This window comes from Mesocricetus auratus, unplaced genomic scaffold (genome assembly GCF_017639785.1).
Source record: "Mesocricetus auratus isolate SY011 unplaced genomic scaffold, BCM_Maur_2.0 Super-Scaffold_15014, whole genome shotgun sequence".
Lineage (NCBI taxonomy): Eukaryota > Metazoa > Chordata > Mammalia > Rodentia > Cricetidae > Mesocricetus > Mesocricetus auratus.
In genome coordinates this window covers 2,986,732-3,009,453 of record NW_024429186.1, presented here as the reverse complement: position 1 = coordinate 3,009,453, position 22,722 = coordinate 2,986,732, and the positions used below count along the sequence as shown (strand labels likewise).

The following is a 22,722-nucleotide window of genomic DNA, read 5'->3' as shown; positions in this document are numbered from 1 at the left end:
CTTGGCCATTCTGATGGGTGAAAGATGGTATCTCGGAGTTGTTTTGATTTGCATTTCTCTGATGATGAAGGATGTTGAGCACTTCCTTAAGTGTCATTCAGTCATCTGAGATTCCTCTGCTGAGATTTCTCTTTTGAGATCTGTACCCCATGCTTCTTATCGGATTACTTGGTCTTTTGATGTCTAGTTTCTTGAATTCCTTGTGTATTTTGGAGATCAGCTCTCTGTCAGATGTGGGGCTGGTGAAGATCTTTTCCCATTCTGCGGGCTGCTGTTTTGTCTCATCTACTATGATGAAACATTCAGATGCTTTAATTACGGCGTGGAGGGAATGCTCAGGGAGTCAAGGAGGCATGTTTCTGGAGTACGTTCTGAGTCAAGAAGCCATGCTTTACCAGGCACCTAAGAAGCGGGTGACACGTAGCTGGACCACCAGGGGAAGGACGTCTCACAAGCCATGGCACATAAGCAAAAGCCTGGATGTGAACAGAGGGTGAGTCCAAGGGACTGGGTGAAAGCCTGCTTGGTTATAATGGAGGCTGAACCCAAAGCCGCTATCAGGGAGGATTTGGCTCCTGCCTTAGAGGCAGTGGGGATGATATGGAAGGTGTGCCGGTTGCCAGCAGCGAAACCCTTCTTCTTTTCGTAAAGATCCTTCTGGTTGATGAATGTAGCAGCCTGGGAAGGAGAAGGGTCGTGGGCAGCAAGGCCAGCTGACTTAGAGCAGTGGCTCAGGTCAGTGGTGGAGGCAGAGAGAATGGGACTAGATTTAAGAGATGCTCACAAGAGAGAACTGGCTAGACCTGGGTGCTCCAGGCGTGTCGGCAGGTAGCGGGCCGTGTTTTGGAATGTTCTGTGCATGCACGGGCCTCCTGTTGGCCCACAGTGAGAGGGGCTGGGAATGTGGTACTCCACATTCAAAGACATTACTGACTCCTGTTGTGTTCCCTCCAAAGGCACAATTGAGCCTTGTGTACTGCTACCCCGAATGACCAAGGTGAACCCATTGGGCAGACCTCAAAACCCACAAGGGCAGGATTTGGGGATAGCCAACCTCCTCACTGTCTTTAGGAACAGACTGACTGTGAGATCAATATTTCTTCTGCCCTGGTAGCCTTCATATGTCTGCCTCAAAATTAAAATGTAGAGGTATGTGGTGATCCAGAGACTGCCTTGAGACTCGGTGACTTGGAGGGGCTTCCAAGTTGTTCTGTCTGTAGTTATTACAGAAGCAAAGTCAGTAGATGGGAAAGGTGTTGTGATAACGTAGGGGGAGGCCAGGCCGAGGTTTTCAGGCACCATGTACCAGCACAGGAACATTTACCAGCAGTCACATGGGACTGTACGAACATTGTGCTGTTTTGCCCACTGGAAGGTTCACTAGGCCATTGGCCAACAGTGTTTTGAGAAAGCTAGCCATATAGGCATGTACCTGGTATGTACCGACATTCTAGACTGCTCAAAGGAAAACAGTTTTTTTGAGCACAAGCCCACGTTTGATGCAAACAGTTGAGACATCACCCGCTACTCACCATTTAAAGGAATGTTTCTATTATGTGGCAGACTGTTTTCCTAGTCAAGTTTCCTGATGACAACCAAGAGGCTGCCTTGCCACCAAGGCTGTCCAAGGTGACACACTGGTTCAGCCTTGCCAGGGTTAACTATCCTGAAGAGCCAACATGATAGACGACAATCTAGAAACTCAGAGTCACTTTAATGAACTTGAGTGCTGGGACAAAGCCAAGATGGGATGTAAAAGGATCTAAGTGAGGTCTTTCAGCTTCGCAAAGATCTCACCAGCTCAAGGTGACGGATAAGTAGAAGTTAATGTGAAACAAACGAAGATATGATCATCCATCCACAAGCCTCGACTCGAATGTAAGGTGCTATGTACCCGGCCTGCACCACCGCTGGGTGATTATGCAGGACGCCTTGTCAAGCAAAACTGAGCGAGGGCTTGTGCTACCTGTACCGGCCAGGTCACATCTGAGGACAGTGGCTCAGCCTGGGGACTACATTTAGCAATAAACAGGAGTGACATAGGGTAAAAGAACGGGTGCTGCCTTTTCATGGTTGGACACCGTTGCAGGAAGGGGAGCACCTCATCTGTTGGGCTCCCCAGAACGGAACTTGGCCCCAAAGTCACGATCGCCAAAACAAAAGGAGGTGACCCAGGGGCAGCGCGTAATTCGTGAGATGAGCAACAGTGTGAATATTTGGAGACATCAGTGAGTGTGTCTGTGACATGTACATGAGGGCCCGGGTGGGAAGCTCGGGCAGAGGCTGGGAGTGGCTGGAGATCAAGGGAAAGAACCAGGATGGATGGGGTCCTGGAGAACTTGCCCACCAGGCCACCGTAGGCTCTGGGAACACAGGGGAAGCGGTTGACTAGGGGGTGGAGATGTGGGGCAGGGCTGACCCTGAAGATATTTTTTGTGTGTGTGTGCCTGGTGTTGTGATTCACAATTAGGACAGCCCCCTTCCCCCTCTCCTCCCTCTCCCTCTAATCCCAGGCTGGTCCTCCTGCCTGCACCTCCTGAGTAGTGATTACAGGCATGGGGCACTGTGCCTACGGGACTGGGATTGAACCCAGAACCTGGTACATGTTAGGCAAGCACTCTAGCACCTGAGCTATATTCCCATCCCAATGGGTTCTTTTTTTTTTAAAGGTAATTTCCTTCTCTTTGGTCATCAGAGACCTTCAAGCACATCCAAACAGGCTGTGAGACCAAATGCCAGGGACTGTGTCGCCAGCTAGGGGAGGGGGGGAACTGTTTTTCATGGAGAAGCCAGCTGTGGGCACTGAATGGCAAGGCGGTTTTCTGTCCCTTCCCCCTTTTAGACCAAACAGATGGAGCAGATTCATCCTCTCACGTCTTCTTTTCATAAATATTGTCCAGATCGCTTCCTTAGCTCCAAGTAAGGAAGAAACAGGATCAAGTCAATAAGCACGGCTTGTGTTCAGTTCTGCCTCAAATCGTTCTGTCTGTAGCTCTCCGTGTCCGTGTTAATCTAAACACACGCTCCTCCTGGTGTTTCTATCACTGGCCTGTCCCTCCGTGGATCACTCTGGTCTCCCCTTGTACGTACGACACAACCTACCCTCCTCCCCGCAGCGAGAACCCCGGTTCCTGCCACCCAATGGCACCCACCCGCTTAATTTTCAATCCTGATATGCACGAGCAATGTCAGCACTGTTGGTCTGAACTACCCCGGACACACTTTACCAGCTTGAGTAGAGGGGCTCATATGCGGTTCCTCTTAGCTTTCACGTTACGGGTCTACTCACGGTTATGTGGGTAACCGCTTGTTCGCCCTGCAGAACACTTCAGGGAGCCTGTCTCACATACCTGTAATACAGCTAGATTCCTTTGCCACGGTATAGGCTCCAACCCGGGGTCCCCCGGTGCCTCTTTGCTGTTTGTTAAATTCGCGTACGTTAAGATTTCTTTCTGGACTGAACTCATACTGCCAGAGTATACTCTGGCATATATATATATATATATATATATATATATATATATATATATATATATATATATATATATTACAACCACGAGTAGGCCAGCCGCCATCCTGAAAGCTCTCTTGCTTCACATTTTTTTTCTTTTTTTTTGGTTTTTCGAGACAGCATTCCTCTGTATAGCCTTGCAGACCAGGCTGGCCTCGAACTCACAGAGATCCGCCTGCCCCTGCCTCCCGAGTGCTGGGATTAAAGGCACGCGCCACCACTGGCCTTGCTTCCTATTTTACACCCCAGGTCTTCCTCTCTCTCTCTGATCCTGTGGCCGTCACTCATCTTTTTATGTCTCTACAATTTTGCCTTTTATTCAAATTTTCAGGCCGACACTTTTCTTCCACTCCACAGTGTACATCTAACATGGCTTTTCTCCCCACCGCTGTGACAACCGCTGTGACAACCACTCCTTGAGCCCGTTGGCTGCACTTCCTTCCCACAGGGTGCTTAAACTGGGGTCACAGGGTTACAGGGGCCTCTGGCTGGTCCTTGCGGTTATCCAGGAGACCACGGTATGCTGTTGGGACCAGACATACAGTCTCCCGTTTCGTCAGCAAGACAGACATTGTATCCGCTGCTTGCGGGCAAGAAGCTGGCTGGCTAGAGAGCCGCGTGGGCCAGAAGAACCAGATAGAGCAAAGGTCCCCTTGTGGATTTCCTCTTAGCTTCCACATAAACTGATGAGGCAGTCACTTTCCATTTCAGTGGGCAGCGCCCGTCAAACCCGCCTCAGGAAAACCTGCAAGCCTCCTTGCTTTCTTTCTTAGACCTTTGGGAATGTGGCAGGGTTTGAAGGGGCTTTGCTAGAGCCAGTGCTGAGCCTGGAAGCTTCTTGAGGTAAAGGGGAGGGAAGAGCATATGGTGCTGCCGTTAAGCGCCGAGTAGGGGCAAGGGAGCAAGTCCTGCTGGCCCTTGGTCCTGAGCAAGTGTTTCCCCCGTTGACTAACCATGCACTCTCAATCGCACCTACAAGTTGCGAGTGCAGCTTCATCAGCCGGGTGGGATTCTTTTTTTTTTTTTTTTTTTACAAGACAGGGTTTCTCTGTATTGTTTTGGAGGCTGTCAGTCCAGCCCAGCCTCGAACTCACAGATACCCGCCTGCCTCTGCCTCCCGAGTGTTGGGATTAAAGGCGTGCGCCACCAACTCCTGGCTGCTGGGTGGGATTCTTAGTAAACCACAGACCTCATGCTGGTGGAAGAGCCTGGTGGTGGAGGAATTCACAGGGACAGCTGCTTGCTTTTTCTGCCGGGACCGCTGACTGATTTGGGAAGAAGTTGCGTGTCCCTTTGGTTAGGCTCTGGTGAGACTGATCATCCTGTCTTCGACAGTCCCCCTGTCTCGTCGCCATTCCCCTTCCTTCCGCCAGTCATTTCATCTTTCCTTGGGCCGTGGCCGTTTCTCCTCCAGTGTGTTTTACCTTTGCAGTATGGTGAAGAGAAATGTGGGTTAGGGACAGGGGAGTTAAGGTGGAAGACAGGTGTGAAATGAATAAATAAGTGGACCCACAGGCAGATACCGGGGTTCAAGCTGTGATCAGGGCAGCAAAGCAGCCGGCCACTGGCTCCCGCCTCCAGCTCAGGCTGAAGGGGCCTGATCCACACACGAGATCTTCACCAAGTCTCAGACTGCTGCCTCTCCTCAGCGTGGCTCTACAGAGACCTTGCTTCTGTCTTACGTACTTCCCTAATGTTGGTGTTAAAGGTGTGAGCTATAATTCTCGTTTAGACTGACTCACTCTTGTGTAGATCTGGGTGGCCTTGGACTCACAGAGATCCGTCCATCTCTTAATCCTGAGTCCTCGGGTTAAAGGTGTGTGCCACCACCTCCTAGCTTCTGGCTGCTGGGATTGAAGGTGTGTGCCTGGCTTCCGTGGCTAGTGACTGACTTTGCTTTTTCTGAATCCTCAGTCAAGCTTTAATAAGTCACAAATAATAGTAATAATAATACCACTACAGCAGGGATGGGGGGGGGACTCAAAAGGCTATCTTGGGTGGGGGGGTAAAGCTGGAGAGTGAGGGCCTGCCTCAGGCGGAACCCTGAGAGAACAGGGGAGTAGACCCTGGGCTGGGAGTTTGAGAAACTGAGCTCGGGGCTACGCCTAGTAGGTAAGATGTGATGTCCGAAGAGCACCTTAGACATCTGAAGGGCTGTGTCCCCAAGGCAAGCGAAAACACTGAGTGTATACTGATCACTCCCTCAGAGGGAGATGCTCTCTCCCCTCCCTCCCTCTCCCCTCCCATCTCCCCTCCCCTCCCCTCTCCCCTCCCCTCTCCCTCTTCCCCTTGCCTTTCCCCTTCCCCATCACAGCAGAGAAACAAAATGAGCTCTGTGAGCCTTCTCAAGCTTCAGGAAATGAAGTCCCCCCAATGCCTCCATCATGTCATCCCCACTAATTGACGATATACAGATGCCATCTCTTCCAAGCGGAGGACCGAACTACCTGTCTTTTCCTGGTAGAGACAATGTCCTCATACAGTCATTTATTGTCATGCTCTTTATCCTATAAATTAAAAATACTCTCCAGCTGCCTGGGATGTAGCTCCCCGGTGCCAGAGTGCTTGCCTAGCGTGCACGAGGCCCTGGATGAAAGAAAATTAATTAACAAAAAAGTTGGGCTAGGGGGCGTAGCTTGGTTGACAGAGTGCTTGATTAGCACGCACAAAACCCTGGGCTCGGTTCTTAGCGCCGAATAACCTGGGCATGGTGATGCACACCTCCAGTCCCAGCACGGGGCAGTTAGAGGTAGGAGGATCAATGCAATTTGAGCTAGAGTGCATTCAGGGCCATCCTGGGCTGGATGTGACTCGTCTCAAAACAAAGAAGTGGTCTCCTTAGACCTTGATACAAAGTATTCATTCCAGGCCTGAACTCCCTCAGATGAGTGCATTCCTGATGGAGATGGTGTTGAAGATGCTCGCATTGCTTCAGGTCACTGGTTTTCCTTTCTCTGCAAACAGGGGAGCAGCACCTCTATGACTCACCCTCTGCTCTCTACTGTGTGGTTTGGGGCTGTGCTCTGTGGACCACCCTGGCTGTTGTAGCTCAGGACATTATCCCACCCTTTCCTTCAGTGTTCAGTCAGCAGAGCCGACAAGAGAGACGAGAACGAGGTAACGGAGACTAGGGGGAGCGGAGAGGTTTGAGAGCTGTGCTTGGCACCTTCCTGTGATCCGGCCCCACTTTCCGTCAGGATTTTAAAGTCTGGTTCTGAGCTTCCCTGCTTCATCTTCCTACCCGGATTTCTAGAAAGAAGAAACAGGACCAGACCCTGAGCCCCAGGTTGGCCTGAAGCGGCTCCCGGGCATCCGTGTCAGGCCTGCCGACTGAGGGGCAGCCTACAGCTGCAGCGCCCTGTGCAAAGAGCGGAAGCCTTTCCTGATTACTCCTTCCACTCCCTTTGCTTTCTTTAGAATCTTAACCCACCAGCTCTGACATCCCAGCCCACCGCCGTGAAGACATTGCTGGTCCTTGGTCAGGTCCTGCTGGCCCACGCTTGCATGCTTGACGACACTTCCTGCATCCCGCTGACCTCGTCAGTCACAGAGCAAGCTGGCTGCTCCTGCAGCATCACCAGAGTCTCTGACCGGGCTCCCCTCACAGACCTGGGTAGCACTAGCGTTTTTGGTCACTCCAGGTCACACACACCAAGGCCAGGGCCTCGACTCTTCCTTCTTCATCCTTCACTCTGGCTCAGGGTCTGCCCTCCTCAGTCCTGCATGCTGGTTATCAGATAAATGGACCTGGTTCAGAAATGTGTGGGAATGTCGGCCACACCCGTGCAGTCCTTCTGGAGCTCCCGACCCTGTGGTGGCCGTGGCTATGTCTCCTGCAGCCTGTGGCAGTGGGGCCGTCCCTGGTTGGCTCTGCCGTGTCTGTACGCTTCCCTTTGTATCATACCTGTCGTAACTGTAGCTGCCCTCCATCTCCTTCCCTCTCTTTTTATTCGAAGTCCCCCATTGGGTCCTCGGTCACTTGCTGCAGTGTTCCCCAGCTAACGGAGCTGGAGTTTCCGCAGTGTGTCTACCTTCCTGCTGGCGTAGGGATTCCCTACTCACCGACGAGTAAGCAGCAAACAGCCCCAGACATAAAAGCTACCACTTTTACTACTCTGGGTTGTGAGCTGGGAAGATAACAGTTGATAAAGCACTTGCCTTGCAAGCACAAAGACCAGCACAAGGACCCCGAGTTCGATCCCCGGAACGATGTAAAGTAATAACAACAGAACCAAACAAAGAACCCAGTCTCCTAGCTGGGTGTGGTCAAGTGTGACCGTGATCTATAGCCAAAGAGGCAGAGGCAGATGACACCTGAGGCCAACCTCCCTTACCCGGTGAGTTCCGGACCCCATCTTAGAGAAAAGTCCCCAAGGAGTGACACCAGGGGTGTCAACCACACTCACACGCAAACATGCCTGTGTGCACCCACACATGTGAGCATTGAGCATTTGCAATTCAAACACACGAGGCGTTTCTTTTGGACCCAGATTGGCTGAGACCAGGCTGTTCTAGGCTGGGGTGTCTCTCATCCCCCTCTGGGGATCAGTGGGCCAGAAAGGCATGTGACGTTGGCAGAGAGGCCGGGGCAAAGGTAGAAGAAGGAATATGTGTTTTCCAAACATGTGTTTGCATTTCAGTTTAGGATTTTTATTTTCCCTTTTCCCTTTACCAGTAGACCTTATTCAGAAGACCATGAACAGGCTCTGTGTCTTTTTCCTGTCTTGTACCAAACAGATGACTTCAGAAATGCAGAGTGTCCACTGTGCAGAATTAGGTGTCATATCGTTAGAGAAAGATTTGTTTGAGGAGAGAATTCTGTATGCACACAGATGGCAACGGTGCGAATCCATCCTGGCGGCTCTGAGTGTGGCATTAAGGTGCGTCAGGAGGTACTAAACACAGCCTTGTGTGGGAGCTTCATTCTGCTAGGAGTGCTTCGTGGACTCATTTAGTTCCATTTATTTGTATTTTTTTAAACTAATGATGGTTCAGACTCATGCCCAGTGATGGGGGTGGGGTGGGGAAAAGAATTGTCCCTGAATGCTATGTGCTGAACTTTCCACAGACTTCTGAGTTTATGGAATGTTTGATTCATTCTCTTTGTTGGAATTCTCCCAGCAGTTGTATAAGGAGAGAAGGGAGGGGATCAAACCTAGGAGCCGAGAAGTCAAGGCTTACTCATACTTGGAACAGTGGAACAGTTTGGGTGTGTCTTTCTAAATGTGTACCTTTAGTGTATGCATCATGGAATCGAAAGCTTATCCCAAAGGGGAAAAAAATCGGAGATATCTCTAACCACTCACAGTCAAGATGACTGATTACAGCCTAACTTTTAATGGGGAATAAATGTAGAGCTTCTCTAAGAGGGGATTTGTAAAGCAGATGATTTTCGTGTGGAGAAATAATGTTTAGGAAGTGGCTAACATTCGTTGTTACCAAGACCAGATTCTGAACTTTGTCTGCTGGGAAACCAGCACCTACAAGACCAAATATGTGGGGGGGGAATAACGGGGGAGCGGGGGAAGTTGCAGATGCAAGACAGGATAGTGAGCGAGGCAGGATGGCATGGGGAAGAATTCTTGTGGTTTTCTGTCCAGTCACTGTTTTATTGCTGCGAAGAGACACCCATGAGCAAGGTTATGAAAGAAAAGCGTTGTTTAACTGGGTCCCTGCTTACAGCTTCAGAGGTTTAATCCATTATCATCAAGGAAGGGGGGCGCACCGGAGGTGAGAGCTACATTCTTGTCCGCAGGGTGGGGGTGGGGGTGAGAGGCAGAGGGAGAGAGAGAGAAGAGGGGGGAGGGTCTTAGCATGAGCTTGTGAAACCTCAAAGCCCACCACCAGTAACACACTTCCTCCAAGAAGGCCACACCTCCTAATCCTTCTAATCCTTCAAATAATGCCAATCCCTAGTGACTAAGCATTTGAACATATGAGCCAATGGGAACCATGCTTATTCAAAGCACTACAAGCAGGGGGCTGCTCCCCTCTAGGTCAGATTATCCCTGTGTTGTAGCCCCTCATGAAACGTGTGCTTAGTGCAAAGCTGAGAGGGATCTGACCCAAGCAGCCAACGACACGCATGTGGACAGAGATGCCGTGCCTTCTCATTTCATCCAAGACACGCATGTAGACCCCTTAAGCCCAGTGAAGAGTTGGTGTTTCCAGCGGAAGTAGCCTTCAGCTCCTGGGCAATCATTACCATTGCATTGCTTTCCTTTGCTTCTTTTTTAAATGTTATTTTATGTGCGTGAGCATTCTGCTTGGTGTCCACAGAGCCCAGAAGAGGGCACCACCAGATCACTTGGAACTAGAATTACAGCTATGAGCTGCCAAGGGGGGGCTGGAACTTGAACCTGGGCTGTCTGGAAGAGCAGCAGGTGCTGTTCTTAACTACCGAGCCGTCTCTATGTTGTGTCTTTCTGAGATACAGTCTTGATACATGCTTTACCTTACTTAGCCTGGGAATCACTCTGTAGCCTAGGCTGGCCTCAAAGCCATGATCCCCTCCCCCACCTCATCCTCCTGAGCTGGGGTTATAGGTGAGCACTGACGCCTGACTGAAAAGAGAAAGCAAAGCTGGAGGGCGTCCTGACATTTCCCTCTGGCTCCATAACTGACGAGTCAGGGGAATGTTCAGAATCAAAAGTGCACCGGAACAATCCTGTCTGTGCTTCTTTACGCAAAGAAAAGGGATAAAAACCCAAACACCACCAGGAGGCCATCTCTGGGAGATGGGGTAATGCATTATTTTTTCCCCGATTTTGTGCATTTTATTGATTTTACACTATATTCCCAATATTGTCTTGCATAAAATCGGTCTAGAGAGACTAAGTAGTGTGTTGTCTGCTGTGTCATTCCAGGATGGCTCTGACACTCTTGAAGTCTTACATCTTTTTTTTTTTTTTTTTTTTTTTTTGCATATGAACCTTGTTTTAACTTGGATAGCAGGGGGACTGGAGAGAGGTTCCTATTAGGGAGAAATCTGACCTCACCCTTCATATCAGTCTATTGGTTGATTTATGGTCCATTTAGTGCAGACTGAACGAAGTATACCATTTGTTATTGGGCTACTTAAAAATTTGCATGTAGGCTAGATGTGGGGGCACACATGTCACCCCAGTACTTGGAGAGCTAGAGTTGGGAAGACTGGGATTCAAGACCAGCCTCTGCTGCGCCCAGTGAGCAGGGAGGGTCGCGGCACTCCCCTTGACTGTGCCAGGGGAAGTTGCAGCCACTCACCAGGGCCCTTTAGCTAACAGGGAATGGGGAGATGCAGGCCATGGGGGGACAGGCAACCTTGTGGACATGAATGTCACATGCTGTCTGTTCTGTGCTGTGGTAATGGAATTTCCTCCCATGTGCAGGGATGGGTAGGGCCGTCCCAGTGGCTGCCTGAACCTTGTGTAGAGAGATGTGTGGCAGAGTGAGCACCATACCCACAGGTCTCTCAGCCTTGACAATCCAGTAGTGATGGCCAACCATGGCCAAGGACCCACCAGGCCGAGGACCCACCAGGCTGGTGCAAGGAGTGTCCTCCTCCTCTTTAGAAACTGCAGATGTTTGTCTGAGTCCTGGGTGGAAAGCGCCGGTGTTCTGACCCATAAGCCTGAAGATGTCTGAGCTCACCTTGCCAGGGAAAACTGGGCTTCTGGGTGCTAAATCTCACCTTTCCAGGATCTTACTTCAAGAAAGGGGTCTTGTAATGTGATTCATATGCTTCTCTGTCCCTTCCTGGAGATCCTGCATGACTTGACGCATCCTTGTTTTAATAGGAACACTTGTAAAGGATGTGAGGGTGTGGGGATTCTGAGGACACCGTGGTCCTAGTAGCCTGAACATCCTATCCCGATGACGCTAAGATAAGGAGCTGTTACACCTAGGCAATGGTCCCTGCTCTAGGCTCGGCTGGACCACAGCTCTTAGCTCTTGTGGGCATCAGGACCGGGCTCATTCCTTTCAAGAAGGTACCAGAGGGTGCTGGTGCTGACAGCAGAGGCAGGGCCAGCACGGGGGTCCCCTTCTTGGCTCAGGATGTTAAAGCAAGGTGATTTTAAAAGACTAATCTTCAAATCTCTACTCTTTTTCATTCTGTGTTCTGAAGCTCCTAGGATAGAGGTTTCTCAGTACCAGCCGTGGAATCCTCAGCTTTTCTAATAGGAAGGAAAGGGTGGCCTTGCTGGGCATCAAGAATTGCTCCTGGCTCTGTCTGTGTCGAAGGGTCTTCTGCAGGTGTTGGTAGGGGGTTTCCAGGGTTTGAGCACAGCTACTGTCTATTATTATGATTATGATTATCATCACCATCATCGTTAGCTTTAGAGTGACACAGAGCAGTATTACAGCAACACACAGTGAAATCTCTGAGCGCAGAGATCACTGAGGCCACCGAGTCGCTGCAGCGGGGGCTGGTGGGGTTTCTGAAAGGTGCGGCGCTTGGGGGTGGGGCAGAATGAAGACTTGCATTGTTTTACCTGAGTTCCATCGTCTGTCAGGCTGTCAGTCCGTGTGTGGTCCTCACGGAAACCCTGGGCAGTACTCCCGATTATGACCCAGGAATGATAGCGCCTCCCATCCCCTCACCTGGGCAGAGGGAGAAGCATGGACTTTCCTAAAAATGCAAGGACAGACACAGCACTATCAGGGATGCTGCCCCTGGCAAGGGGGATGCTCTTCTCCTCCTCTGCCTCCTCTTCTGTTCTTGAGGGACCCAGTTTGGCCTCAGACTCCCTAGATAGCCAGGGGTGACCAGGAACTCGTGATCCTCCTGCCAACAACTCTCAGGGTCGTGGCAGATGTCACGATGGTGAGTCAGGGTGCACGGGTTTCTTCATGTTGCTTCATGCCTTCAAATGCAGGCTCTCAGCGGATGGATTTCACAGGCTTCTGTGAATGTTAAGCTCACAACTCGGAGTGTCTTGTGCGTCCCTGTGTGTCCTAGTTGCTTTTTCTGTTTCTCCGATAAAACACCATGGCCTAGATGGATGTAGAATGTCTTTAACTGGGCTTACAAGTTTCAGGAGGTTAGAGTCATGGTGTCAGGAGCAGCTGCGGAAGACAGACAGACAGACAGACAGATAGAGAACATTGGGATCCCTGGAGGCTTTCAAAACCTTAAAGCCCACCCCTAGTGACACATCTTCTCCAACAAGGCCACACCTCCTAATCCTTCCCAAACAGTTCCACGGACTAGAGACCAAATAGCCAAACCCACGAGGCTGTTGATGCTGCTCTCATTCAAACAGTGTGGCTGTCAGGAATAAGACTGGAAGCTGTGGCCTCCACCTGCTTTCACACAAGCTCGCTCCCTCCCACTCTTGCTAGACTGGGTCAGTGTGAAACCATATCAGCTCCTAGCTTATGGAATTTGGAGGGGCTACTGCCTCAAATGGAAAACTCATGGTCGAAATGGAAGAGGCATGGCTGAACACATGTCAGATCACCCATTCACTTTGTGTGCCGAATCCCCAGGCCGTGACCGCCAGAGGGCAAGAACGTCCTCACCCAGGAGCAGTTCTCTGCCCAGAGCACGCAGCACTGAGGTCCTTATGTGAGCAGGCAGGCGTGCTTGGCTCTGGAGAAGCTGAGGAGGTTGACAGGGGCTTAGGAGAGAATGAGATTACAGAAGGGACTGAAGCAGAGGATGACCCTTTCTGCAGGAAGCTAGTGGAACGGCAAAAGGGTTTACGAACTGACTCTGGACACACACGGTGACCGGTGACTTGCTGGATTCACCGCAGAGGTGTCCACATGGCAGTGACGTGCCACCATGCAAGAGGAGCCCTGCAGCCCAGGACCCAACTGTGCAGTCATGGAATAGCTTGTAAGGCAGGCTTCCGTGGGATAGGCCTGGTGGGCTGCCTTTCTGAATAGCTCGAGGCTCAGTTCAGACCTTTCTCTGTGAGGCAAACACTGTCGCAGCTGTTGGATGGCTTGTGTTAAGATGCCTGGGAGCCAGGAAAGCATCTTCAGCAAAGGTGGAGTTGTCCAGGTTGATGGGAATAAACACACACACACACACACATACACACACACACACACACACACACACACACACACACAGATGCGTGCTCCAGATTGATATCAAATGCCAAAAAGATGGGACAAACCAGCCCCCAACCCAGAGATAGACACCCATCGCGGGGTCCCTTGAGTCAAAGCCATTGGGCTCTATCCCCTGGGTGGATTTTCGGTCCTTTGTGTTTCTTCAGAATCAGCTCTGGTGGCGTTGAGGATAGGCTCAGTGAAGTGGCCGAGAGACAGGTTTAACCTCACCACCTGCCTGCCTGTCTGCCGATGGACTCTGGAACCCTCCACAGTCTCCCCGGCCCATGTTGCTCCTGCCAGGTGAGGGGCAGCTCATTGAGGACCCCCCAAGCTGCGGAGAGAGAGGGGGGAGTGCCGCGGAGGACTCTGAAGAGGAAACGCTGGTGCAGAAACGGATGCATGAGAGAGCACTGTGTTGTGTGTGTGTAGCTACCACTGGGAAAACAGCAACACAGTCATTATTAACTCACGCTACGTGATCCACACACCAGATGGGGTTTGTTGAGTTTTGTTTGGCTACAATACTGAAATGATTTCAAAGAATTATCAGCTCCCAGTTACGAAAACTTGTTAAGAGCACTCTCGGACTCTAAGGATCCCCAGCTGCTATGTAGGAGACCCAGAACCATTCATTCTGCTCACATGACATGCCCGGAGCGGGAAAAGTATTTTCTTATCTTGCTGAGGGAATTCGGTTTTACATCGATATGTCTTTAATGCTCGTGGGCCAAAGAATACCTGCCACATCCATACGCGATCGTGGGTTTGCAAGAATCTCAGAGCTTTTCCAAAACAGCGAGCAGGGAGGTAGTTAACCGTAAACGGAGGTTCCTCCTTCTGCCCACCAGCTCCCAAATAATCTCTCTAGGGCTTAATATGAATTATAACCGCCTGGCCAATGGCTCAGGCATGTTACTGACTAGCTCTCATAATTAAATTAACCCATTTCTATCAGTTTATATTTTAACCGCGTGGCTTGTTACCTCACATTTCGCTTCTTGGGAGGCTCCGTGGCGTCTGTCTGTCTCCCTGACTCTGCCTTCTTTCTCTCCGTATCTCTGTTTGGATTTCCCACCTGGCTCAATTCTGCCTGGCCATTGGCCAAGTCAGCTCTATCTACCAGCCAGTAAAGGCAGCACACACTCTCGGCGTACAGAAGGACATCCCACACCAGTTAATTCAGCCCCCTCTCTGCAGGAGGGAAGGATCCCGAATTCGAGGTCCCTTCTCTCTGCAAGGTCACGAGGCCTAGAACTGGGAAGGAGCTTGGCAGGTGAATGCTGCCCGGGCTTGTGCTACTCAGGTGGGCGTGGGTGAGGGCCCCATGGGTGAGGTCTACACAGGTACGTGGCCAGGTACCACGCCTGCTGCGCAGCCTGTGTCTGAGAATGTGCGGAGGGTGTCGGGGTTGATGACACAGAGACCCGCTGGTGGTGCAAAGAAAACTTCCAGAAGGCTTCCAGAAGGCTCCTCAAGAAGGCTCCACTTTATTCCTACCCTGGCTGGTTATATATGCCCTGACACCAGAGGTGGCTGTGGGTGGATCAGGAAGAGGGAAGTGGGCCTCCGGCCAAGGTCTGTTGTTCCCACAGCCAGGCACCCTGTCAACCAGGGAAGCTGCGACTTTTTAATCTGCTGTTTTGCCACGAAAATGTACAACCCCTTGATAAGTATCCCTTAGAAGTCAAGATGGAGCCGGGCGGTGGCCGCACACGCCTTTAATCCCAGCACCCTGGAGGCAAAAAGGAAGGGGGATCTCTGTGAGTTCAAGGCCAGCCTGGTCTATAAGAGCTACACAGAGAAACCCTGTCTCGAGAAAACAGAAACAAAAAATACCAAACCAAGAGTTTAGGATGGAGAGCTACACTGGTCTAGAAGAAACAGGCCAATCTCCCCTTTGGAAACAACGGAAAAAGGTACTAGGGAGGAGACTAAGGATGGCTTTGTGTTCTGAGAAAACAAAGGCAGTTAGATAGAGTTAAAGCTACAAAGATCAGCCGGGCGGTGGTGGCGCACACCTTTAATCTCAGCACTCGGGAGGCAGAGGCAGGCGGATCTCTGTGAGTTTGAGGCCAGGCTGGACCGACAGCCTCCAAAACAATACAGAGAAACCCTGTCTCGTAAAAACCAAAAAAAAAAAAAAAAAGCTACAAAGATCAGCATGCATATATGTGCGTGCACACGTATGAATAGATACATGGGTTGATGGTGTGCACATGTATGTGTGTGCATGTTTGTGTGCACGTGTGTGTGCCATGCCCACAGGCACACGTGTGCATCTGAGCAAAATGTGTGCATATACGCATGTATGAGTTCCTGCGTCTAGGTGTGTGCGAACATAATTGTGTCTCCATGTATGTGTGCATGGGCAGATGCTCATGTACGTGCACACGCAGGGGACTCTGCATCTAGCAGGGTGAGCGCACACATGTGTATGTGGATACCCGTGGGCGAGTGTCCACGCAGACTCTCGCCGCCCATCTGACTGTGCGTGTGTACACACATACGTGAGCGTGCCTGTGGCTGCGCACCCGTATGCACAGGAGAGCACCCACACGCGTGCGCCCACGTGAGTGTGTGCGTGTACATGTGCACATGTATTCGGCGTGCGCCGGGGTGCGGGGAGCCTAGTGGGCACAAGTGGGAAGAGTTCTCCGATCTCCCTGCCCTGCTCTGGGGCGTTCAGCCGAAGGAGCCGCCGAGAAGGCTTGAAATGTCACGTACATCATGGAAGAGTGGACAGTAGTTGATACTAAGGGACTGCAGGTGTCTTATTTTTTTTCAGTGCTGGGGATAGGATCCAGGGCCTGATGCTTCCGGTGCCACCATCGAGCCACATCCCTAGCCCAAGGAACTGCAGTTTCTTTCTTTTTATATATATAATTAAAAAAAATTATTTAACTTTCTATACATGTTACTCTCAGTTCCCTCTCCCTCCCCTCCTCCCCCGGCCCCCCCAATCCTCCCAACCCCCCACCCCACCCCACCGCCCCTCCACTCCCCAGGGAGGCTAAGGGCTTCCATGAGGGATTTTCAGAGTCTGTCATATCATCCCCAGCAGGGCCTAGGTCCTCCCCCATGTGTCCAGGCTGAGAGAGCATCCCTCCATGTGGAATGGGCTCCCAGAGTCTGTTTGTATGCCAGGAATAAATACTGTTCTGCTCTCCAAGGTCCCACAGATTGCCGAGGCCTCCTCTCTGTCACCCAGGTTGGGAAGGGGTCTGGGGGTCTGGATCAGTCCCATGCTGGCCCCTCAGTCATCAGTCTGGGGTCCATGCATTCCCCCTTGTGTAGGTCAGCCGCCTCTGTGGGTTTCGCCAGCCTGATCTTGATTCCTTCGCTCATCACTCCTCTTTGCAACTGGATTCCAGGAGTTCAGTTCGTTTTTAGCTGTGGGTGTTTGCCTCTGCTCCTGTCAGCCACTGGATGAGGGTTCTAGGATGACATATAAGGTAGTCATCAATCTCGTTATCAGGGGAGGGCATTTAAGGTAGCCTTAATGCCAGTTGGTGTCATTCTTATAGATCTGTGAAGATCTCACTAGTGCCAGATCTCTCCTCCAACTTATAATGACTCCCTCTATTATGGTATCTTTCATCCTTCTCTCCTCTCTCTTCCTGCTCTCCCATGACCTCCTCTCCCCTCCTCTTCTCCCCCTCTCTTTCTCCCATCTCCCTCTCCCCTCCCCTCCCCTCCCCCTGCTCCCAATCCAATTAGGAGATCTCCTCCCATAACCCTTCTCCGGGTTACCATGCATATCTCTCTTAGGGTCCTCCCTGCTTCCCAGATTCTCTGGCGGTGGGATTGTAGGCTGGCAACCCCCTGCTCCATGCCTAAAATCCATATATGAGTGAGTACATATCATGTTTGTCTTTTTGTGACTGGGTTACCTCACTCAGGTTGGTTTCTTCTAGTGCCATCCCTTTGCCTGCAAATTTCAAGATTCTATTTTCTTTTCTGCTGAGTAGTACTCCATTGTGTAAATATACCACATTTTCTCTATCCACTCTTCAGTTGTGGGGCATCTAGGTTGCTTCCAGGTTCTGGCTATTACAAATAATGCTGCTATGAATATAGTGGAACAGACATCCTTGTTGTATGAGTGTCCATCTTTTGGTATATGCCTAAGGGTGGAAGTGCAGTTTCAAATGCAGGCTACCGCATTGTGAAGATGACTCGTGCGGGTGTTCTCTGTGGATCAGCCACTTGCCTCAGGCCGATGTTTGGCTTTAGGTGTAGGGTGAGCTGCTGACTGGTGAGCTGTGTTCATCTCTGAGGATCTGCCTCTGGCCACAGTGTGCCTGGACAAGGCTGGGTGGAGCACCCTGGAGGAGCTAAGTCTTACACTCCAGGGCGGGACCCCAGGCCCTGCTGTGACGCTCCTTTCCTCTGGGTGACTTACCATAACAATCAATGTTACTAGGCATCTGACATTTACAATGAAATATATCTTCATTGATTTCAGGGCACGTAACAATGCACACGAATTAGCAGCCAATTAGCACACAATGACTCTTGGCCTGAGACAAGTGCCCACGGCACCTCTGGGAATGCCTCACAGGAACTCTTTCTGAATGAGGGGCAAGGTTCCTGCAATGACTCAAGCTGGGCAGATGCCTGAGCCAGGCTGCCTTGCTGTAGCTGGAGCTTACAGGGACACACAATGCACATTTTGTTCCATCAGTTCTAATTGTCTGTGTGATTCAGGCAGGCACAGGAAGCCTATGCCTTTTTCTAGAGAGTTCTGGCATCTGCCATCTCACGTGACAAACACAGAACTCCGCCCTCAGCTGAGCCGTGTGTCTGCACTTGTGCCTGCAACCCTGCCTTTGTCTAGGTCTTCCTGTAGGCGCTTGCTGAGGACTGTAATGCTGCTCACCAGAGTTGTATATCCACGGCCACGGCCAGGGCGTGGGGCAGTGCTGTGTGTCCACGGCCACGGCCAGGGCGTGGGACAGTGCTGTTTGTCCACGGCCACGGCCAGGGCGTGGGACAGTTCTGTGTGTCCACGGCCAGGGCGTGGGGCAGTGCTGTGTGTCCACGGCCACGGCCAGGGCGTGGGACAGTGCTGTGTGTCCACGGCCACGGCCAGGGCGTGGGACAGTTCTGTGTGTCCACGGCCACGGCCAGGGCGTGGGACAGTGCTGTGTGTCCACGGCCACAGCCAGGGCGTGGGACAGTGCTGTGTGTCCACGGCCAGGGCGTGGGGCAGTGCTGTGTGTCCACGGCCAGGGCGTGGGACAGTTCTGTGTGTCTGCTGCCATGGCCAGGGTATGGGACAGTGCCGTGTGTCCATGGCCAGGGCGTGGGACAGTTCTGTGTGGCCACGGCTAGGGCATGGGACAGTGCCGTGTGTCCGCTGCCATGGCCAGGGTATGGGACAGTGCCGTGTGTCCATGGCCAGGGCGTGGGACAGTTCTGTGTGGCCACGGCTAGGGCATGGGACAGTGCCGTGTGTCCGCTGCCATGGCCAGGGTATGGGACAGTGCCGTGTGTCCATGGCCAGGACGTGGGACAGTGCCGTGTGTCCACTGCTGGAGCCAGGGCCTGGAGCAGTGCACACAACTACTCCAGACCGTCTTCCAGCTTAAGGTGTCCTTGCACCGGTGGTGCCCGGACAGCCTGCTTCCTCAGCAGCTACATGCCTACTGGCCAACCAGCATTTATTCGTCAGCCAATAAGAGACACATATATCCACAGCATACAGAAGGACATCCCCCATCATCAGTGACTGTGTGGAGACAGCTCACCTGGGTGTGACCCAGAGTCCCCTCAAGACAGGTCACCTAAGCAAAGGACCCACCAGCCATGGCTCTCTCCCCTGGCATGCCATCACAAGGATGGGCGGGGCCACTGACTCACGCGAATTCCAGAGCCGTGTCTCCTTTGTGTGGAGCAAGCCTGGTTTCGTGTCTTGGTCTACCTGTGCCTGCAATGCCATTGGTTGCTGCAGCTATAACTATTTGTACCAATTTTTGTGAGCTAGTGGCTCAGTTAATTTTTTTTTAACTAATAGTTTTGTGTCAGTTTGCAGTTGCCTTGTGCTCAGTCACCGACTTAGACACAATGGTAGCCACTGAAGGGGAATGGGCAGAAGATGCAAAGAAGATCCCCAGAATCCTCATTCCTGAGAGGGCGATGCATTCTTTACGCTCACTGCACACTGCGGCAGGCCCCATTTGGTGGCTGGACAGAACTCACTAGCCAGTGAGCCGTGTGGAGGACGACTCCATGGGGTGGGGGGACTTTTGAGTGGGCCTCGGCAGGTGCGTAGGAGTTTGCTCATTTGGAGAAACAGTCGTGAAGGGCGTAGGGCTTTGCCGTTGGAAGACACGTACTCTCAGAGCAGACTCCGCTCTTGTGGGCTCCTAGCACCGCACAGGCACAGGAGTGAAGATAGTGTTGCATCCCTAAGCGGGGGTCATCAGAGTATAGACAGAAGCCTTTCTCGTGCCCCACCCCCCGACCCTGCCTAGATGGGGTCATCAGGCCCAGATGACCCCAACCCTCCTCTGTGTTCAGGGTGGCTTGACACGCTGTACGGGCTGCACCCAGCTGCCTAACTCACTGTTTCATGAGAGGCCGTCAAGGTCCCTTTCAGCTACAGGGAGGAGAGGCTAGTCACCTTCGTGTGCTCCCTTTAGGTGGAGGTCCCTTCTGAGTGCCAACCACCCCTTCTTCTGCCCCTGTTCATAACCTCTGTTGCCCTCCACCTACCTGTCCTCTCCCCATCTGTCACCGTCCATGGTGGTCACTGACACTGCAGGCGCCTCCCTGTAGCAACAGCCGGTCTCCCTAGAACCATCGGGGGCAGGTGGCAGAGTCCCTTCCCATGAGCACAGCTGTATTAGGCCCAGAGGTCTGGTCCACTGCTGCCCCCATGATGCTACTGACTGTGAGCTCATCCTCAAGCCCCTGGGACTCCCCCGGGGTGGGCAGCCGGGCAATGCTGCGAGGCTAGGGGCGGGGTGCGTCATCGTAGACGACCACGCCAAGGATGTGCGCCCTCTCTGAAGCGGTCTTGAGGGCACAGGACGTGCCAGGCACCCTCCTGCTGAAGAGCTTGGCCAGATCATGCCGGGGTCTGTTCTGATGGCTTCAGAACAACCCAGCACCGTCACGAAGAAGGGGGTCTGCGTGGGTGGGCGGGTCTGGAAAGCCTCAAGGGCCCTCTGTTTCTCCGCCACTGACCCCTCTTCCATCTCTCTCGTCTAGGCTGCTTGTCTGAGGACGGCCTGTGTGGATCGTCGGAGGCCTGTGTGAACGGTGAGTGTGGGCCCTGCACGGGGCACCGCCGAAACTCCGGCTCTGTTTCTTCTGCCGTCGAGTAGGAGGGTGGCCTCCAGTCCCTGGGGGGGGGGGAGGCTGTGTGTTCTGAAGAGGGCAGCAGCGCCGTCTGTCCTCGGACGCCGTGGACGGAGAGGGCTCTCACACGCAGGCGCGTGTCTCGGAGCCGTCAGCCCCAGTCCTCGTGTTTAGGGCCGTTCCCTGCAGCAGGAGGCAGGAGCATGGTTGACGACGGACTCTGGCGTACAGAGGAGAGGCTGAATGTGATCTAGAGTACCCGCAGTCCTCCACGATAGCCCTAGCTGTCCCCGCCCCACACCCAGCCTGCGGGTGGTGCCTACACACGTTCTGTGTTCCTGTCTTCCGGCCGGTCTCACGGGAAATCCTTCCTAGAACCAGCTCCTGGAAGGGTTGGGCTGTCAAGGAGTGGGGGGGTGAGGGGGAGCAAGGGCTTCTCAGATGAAGAAAACTGCTCTGTGTCTTGTTGGCTGGGTGGCCAGTCCTGGGAAGTTCGCTGTTTGAACTTAAAGGACGGGTGGGCACGATGCCGGACGGTCACAGTTGTGTGCCGCAGAGTGAGGCTGGTGGGTACGCGTGGTCCTCAGGCACCCAAGGCTGGCTGGCGGGGCACACAGTGTCTTTCTTCTTAGCTCACTGCCCATCTCCCCCTTTAGCTGATAAGTGGGGAGAAGTGTTCCTGCTGCTGTTAATTCTGAGCTGGCACAGGTACCCTCCTCCTGTGGCCCTGCATAGCCACAGGTGCCTACAGGCTGCCGGATTTGCAGAGAAGGCACCAGCCTTGGGGACAGGTCCAGGGCAAGCCCTTCCTTGAGTGCAGGAGCCAAGTTTTGTCTGTGCTGCAACACTGAGCCCAGCGCTCGTGGGCCATGCAAACGACCAGCCCTGTGGCCTGCATCAGGGATCTCAGGGTGTGGAGAACTGTCATGTGTATCTGAGCTGGCAGCAAGAGCCAGCGGGGAAGGACAGCGCCGGCCCTGGGAAGGACGGAGAGCAGGATGCCAACTGTCCCCAGCCCTGCGCCGTGTTTGCTTTCTGGGGGTGGAGGGGACATTTCTGTGAAGACTGCGACGGGCCAGGCCAGGCCAGGTGTGGGTCCTGCCAACCATGTGGCTTGGCTGGCCCGACTCCAGACTCCTTGGATTGTACTTTGTGTTGCTCTTTTTTGGGAGAAAGCATTAAGTATATTATCTTAAAAATGTCTTATCAGCCTGAATCCACCAAGCGTCTGATGGTAAAGGACACTCTGTGTGTGTGTGTGTGTGTGTGTGTGTGTGCGTGCGCGTGCACATGTGTATGTCTGTGTGTGTGTTTATTGTAACCAGAGACAAGGCACCAGCAAAATGACAGACACAGCTGTCCCCTTTCCCTCATCAGAAAGCAAGTCTGGAAGGGAACCACAGTCATCCTTCAGCTTATTGTCTTCCCCAACTCCAACTTGCTTTCAGTGATAGGCACATTATTAAGATAATAGCTCTCCATTACTTTGGGAAAGGAAAGCAGTTTAAATGTAAATATAGATATTCAGGTCTTGATGTATGGGAACAGACAGTATTTGACACCCTTTTCTAGTGCAATTAGGTCTAGGAAATGGCAAGGCAGGCTGCCCAAGTGCTGAGAGCCTGGGTGTTTGCTGTGGCTGACAGGAGTCATAACAAACATAACATCCTGTTGCTACTGGCCTGGATTTACTGTTGTCATGGTGACTGTATAATTCAGCCTGCCAGCTGGTGGAGCGGAGAGGTGCGGCCGGGCTTGGTGAAGACGGACGGGTGGCCACGGGGCAGGGTGTGGCCTGGAGTCCTGGGTGCCCGCATTCGTACACGGGGTCTCCTTCATTCTCCCCCCCCCCCTTCTCT

The 22,722-nt window shown here is 52.4% G+C and overlaps 1 protein-coding gene across 1 annotated transcript in view; it reads left to right on the top strand.

Moving 5' to 3' along the window:
• Ptprn2 (protein tyrosine phosphatase receptor type N2) overlaps positions 1 to 22,722 on the top strand; it is a 653,364-nt gene that overhangs the window by 47,383 nt on the left and 583,259 nt on the right. Inside the window, 1 exon segment of the mRNA XM_040742316.1 lies at positions 20,774 to 20,824. Coding sequence (XP_040598250.1) covers positions 20,774 to 20,824 — 51 coding nt within the window.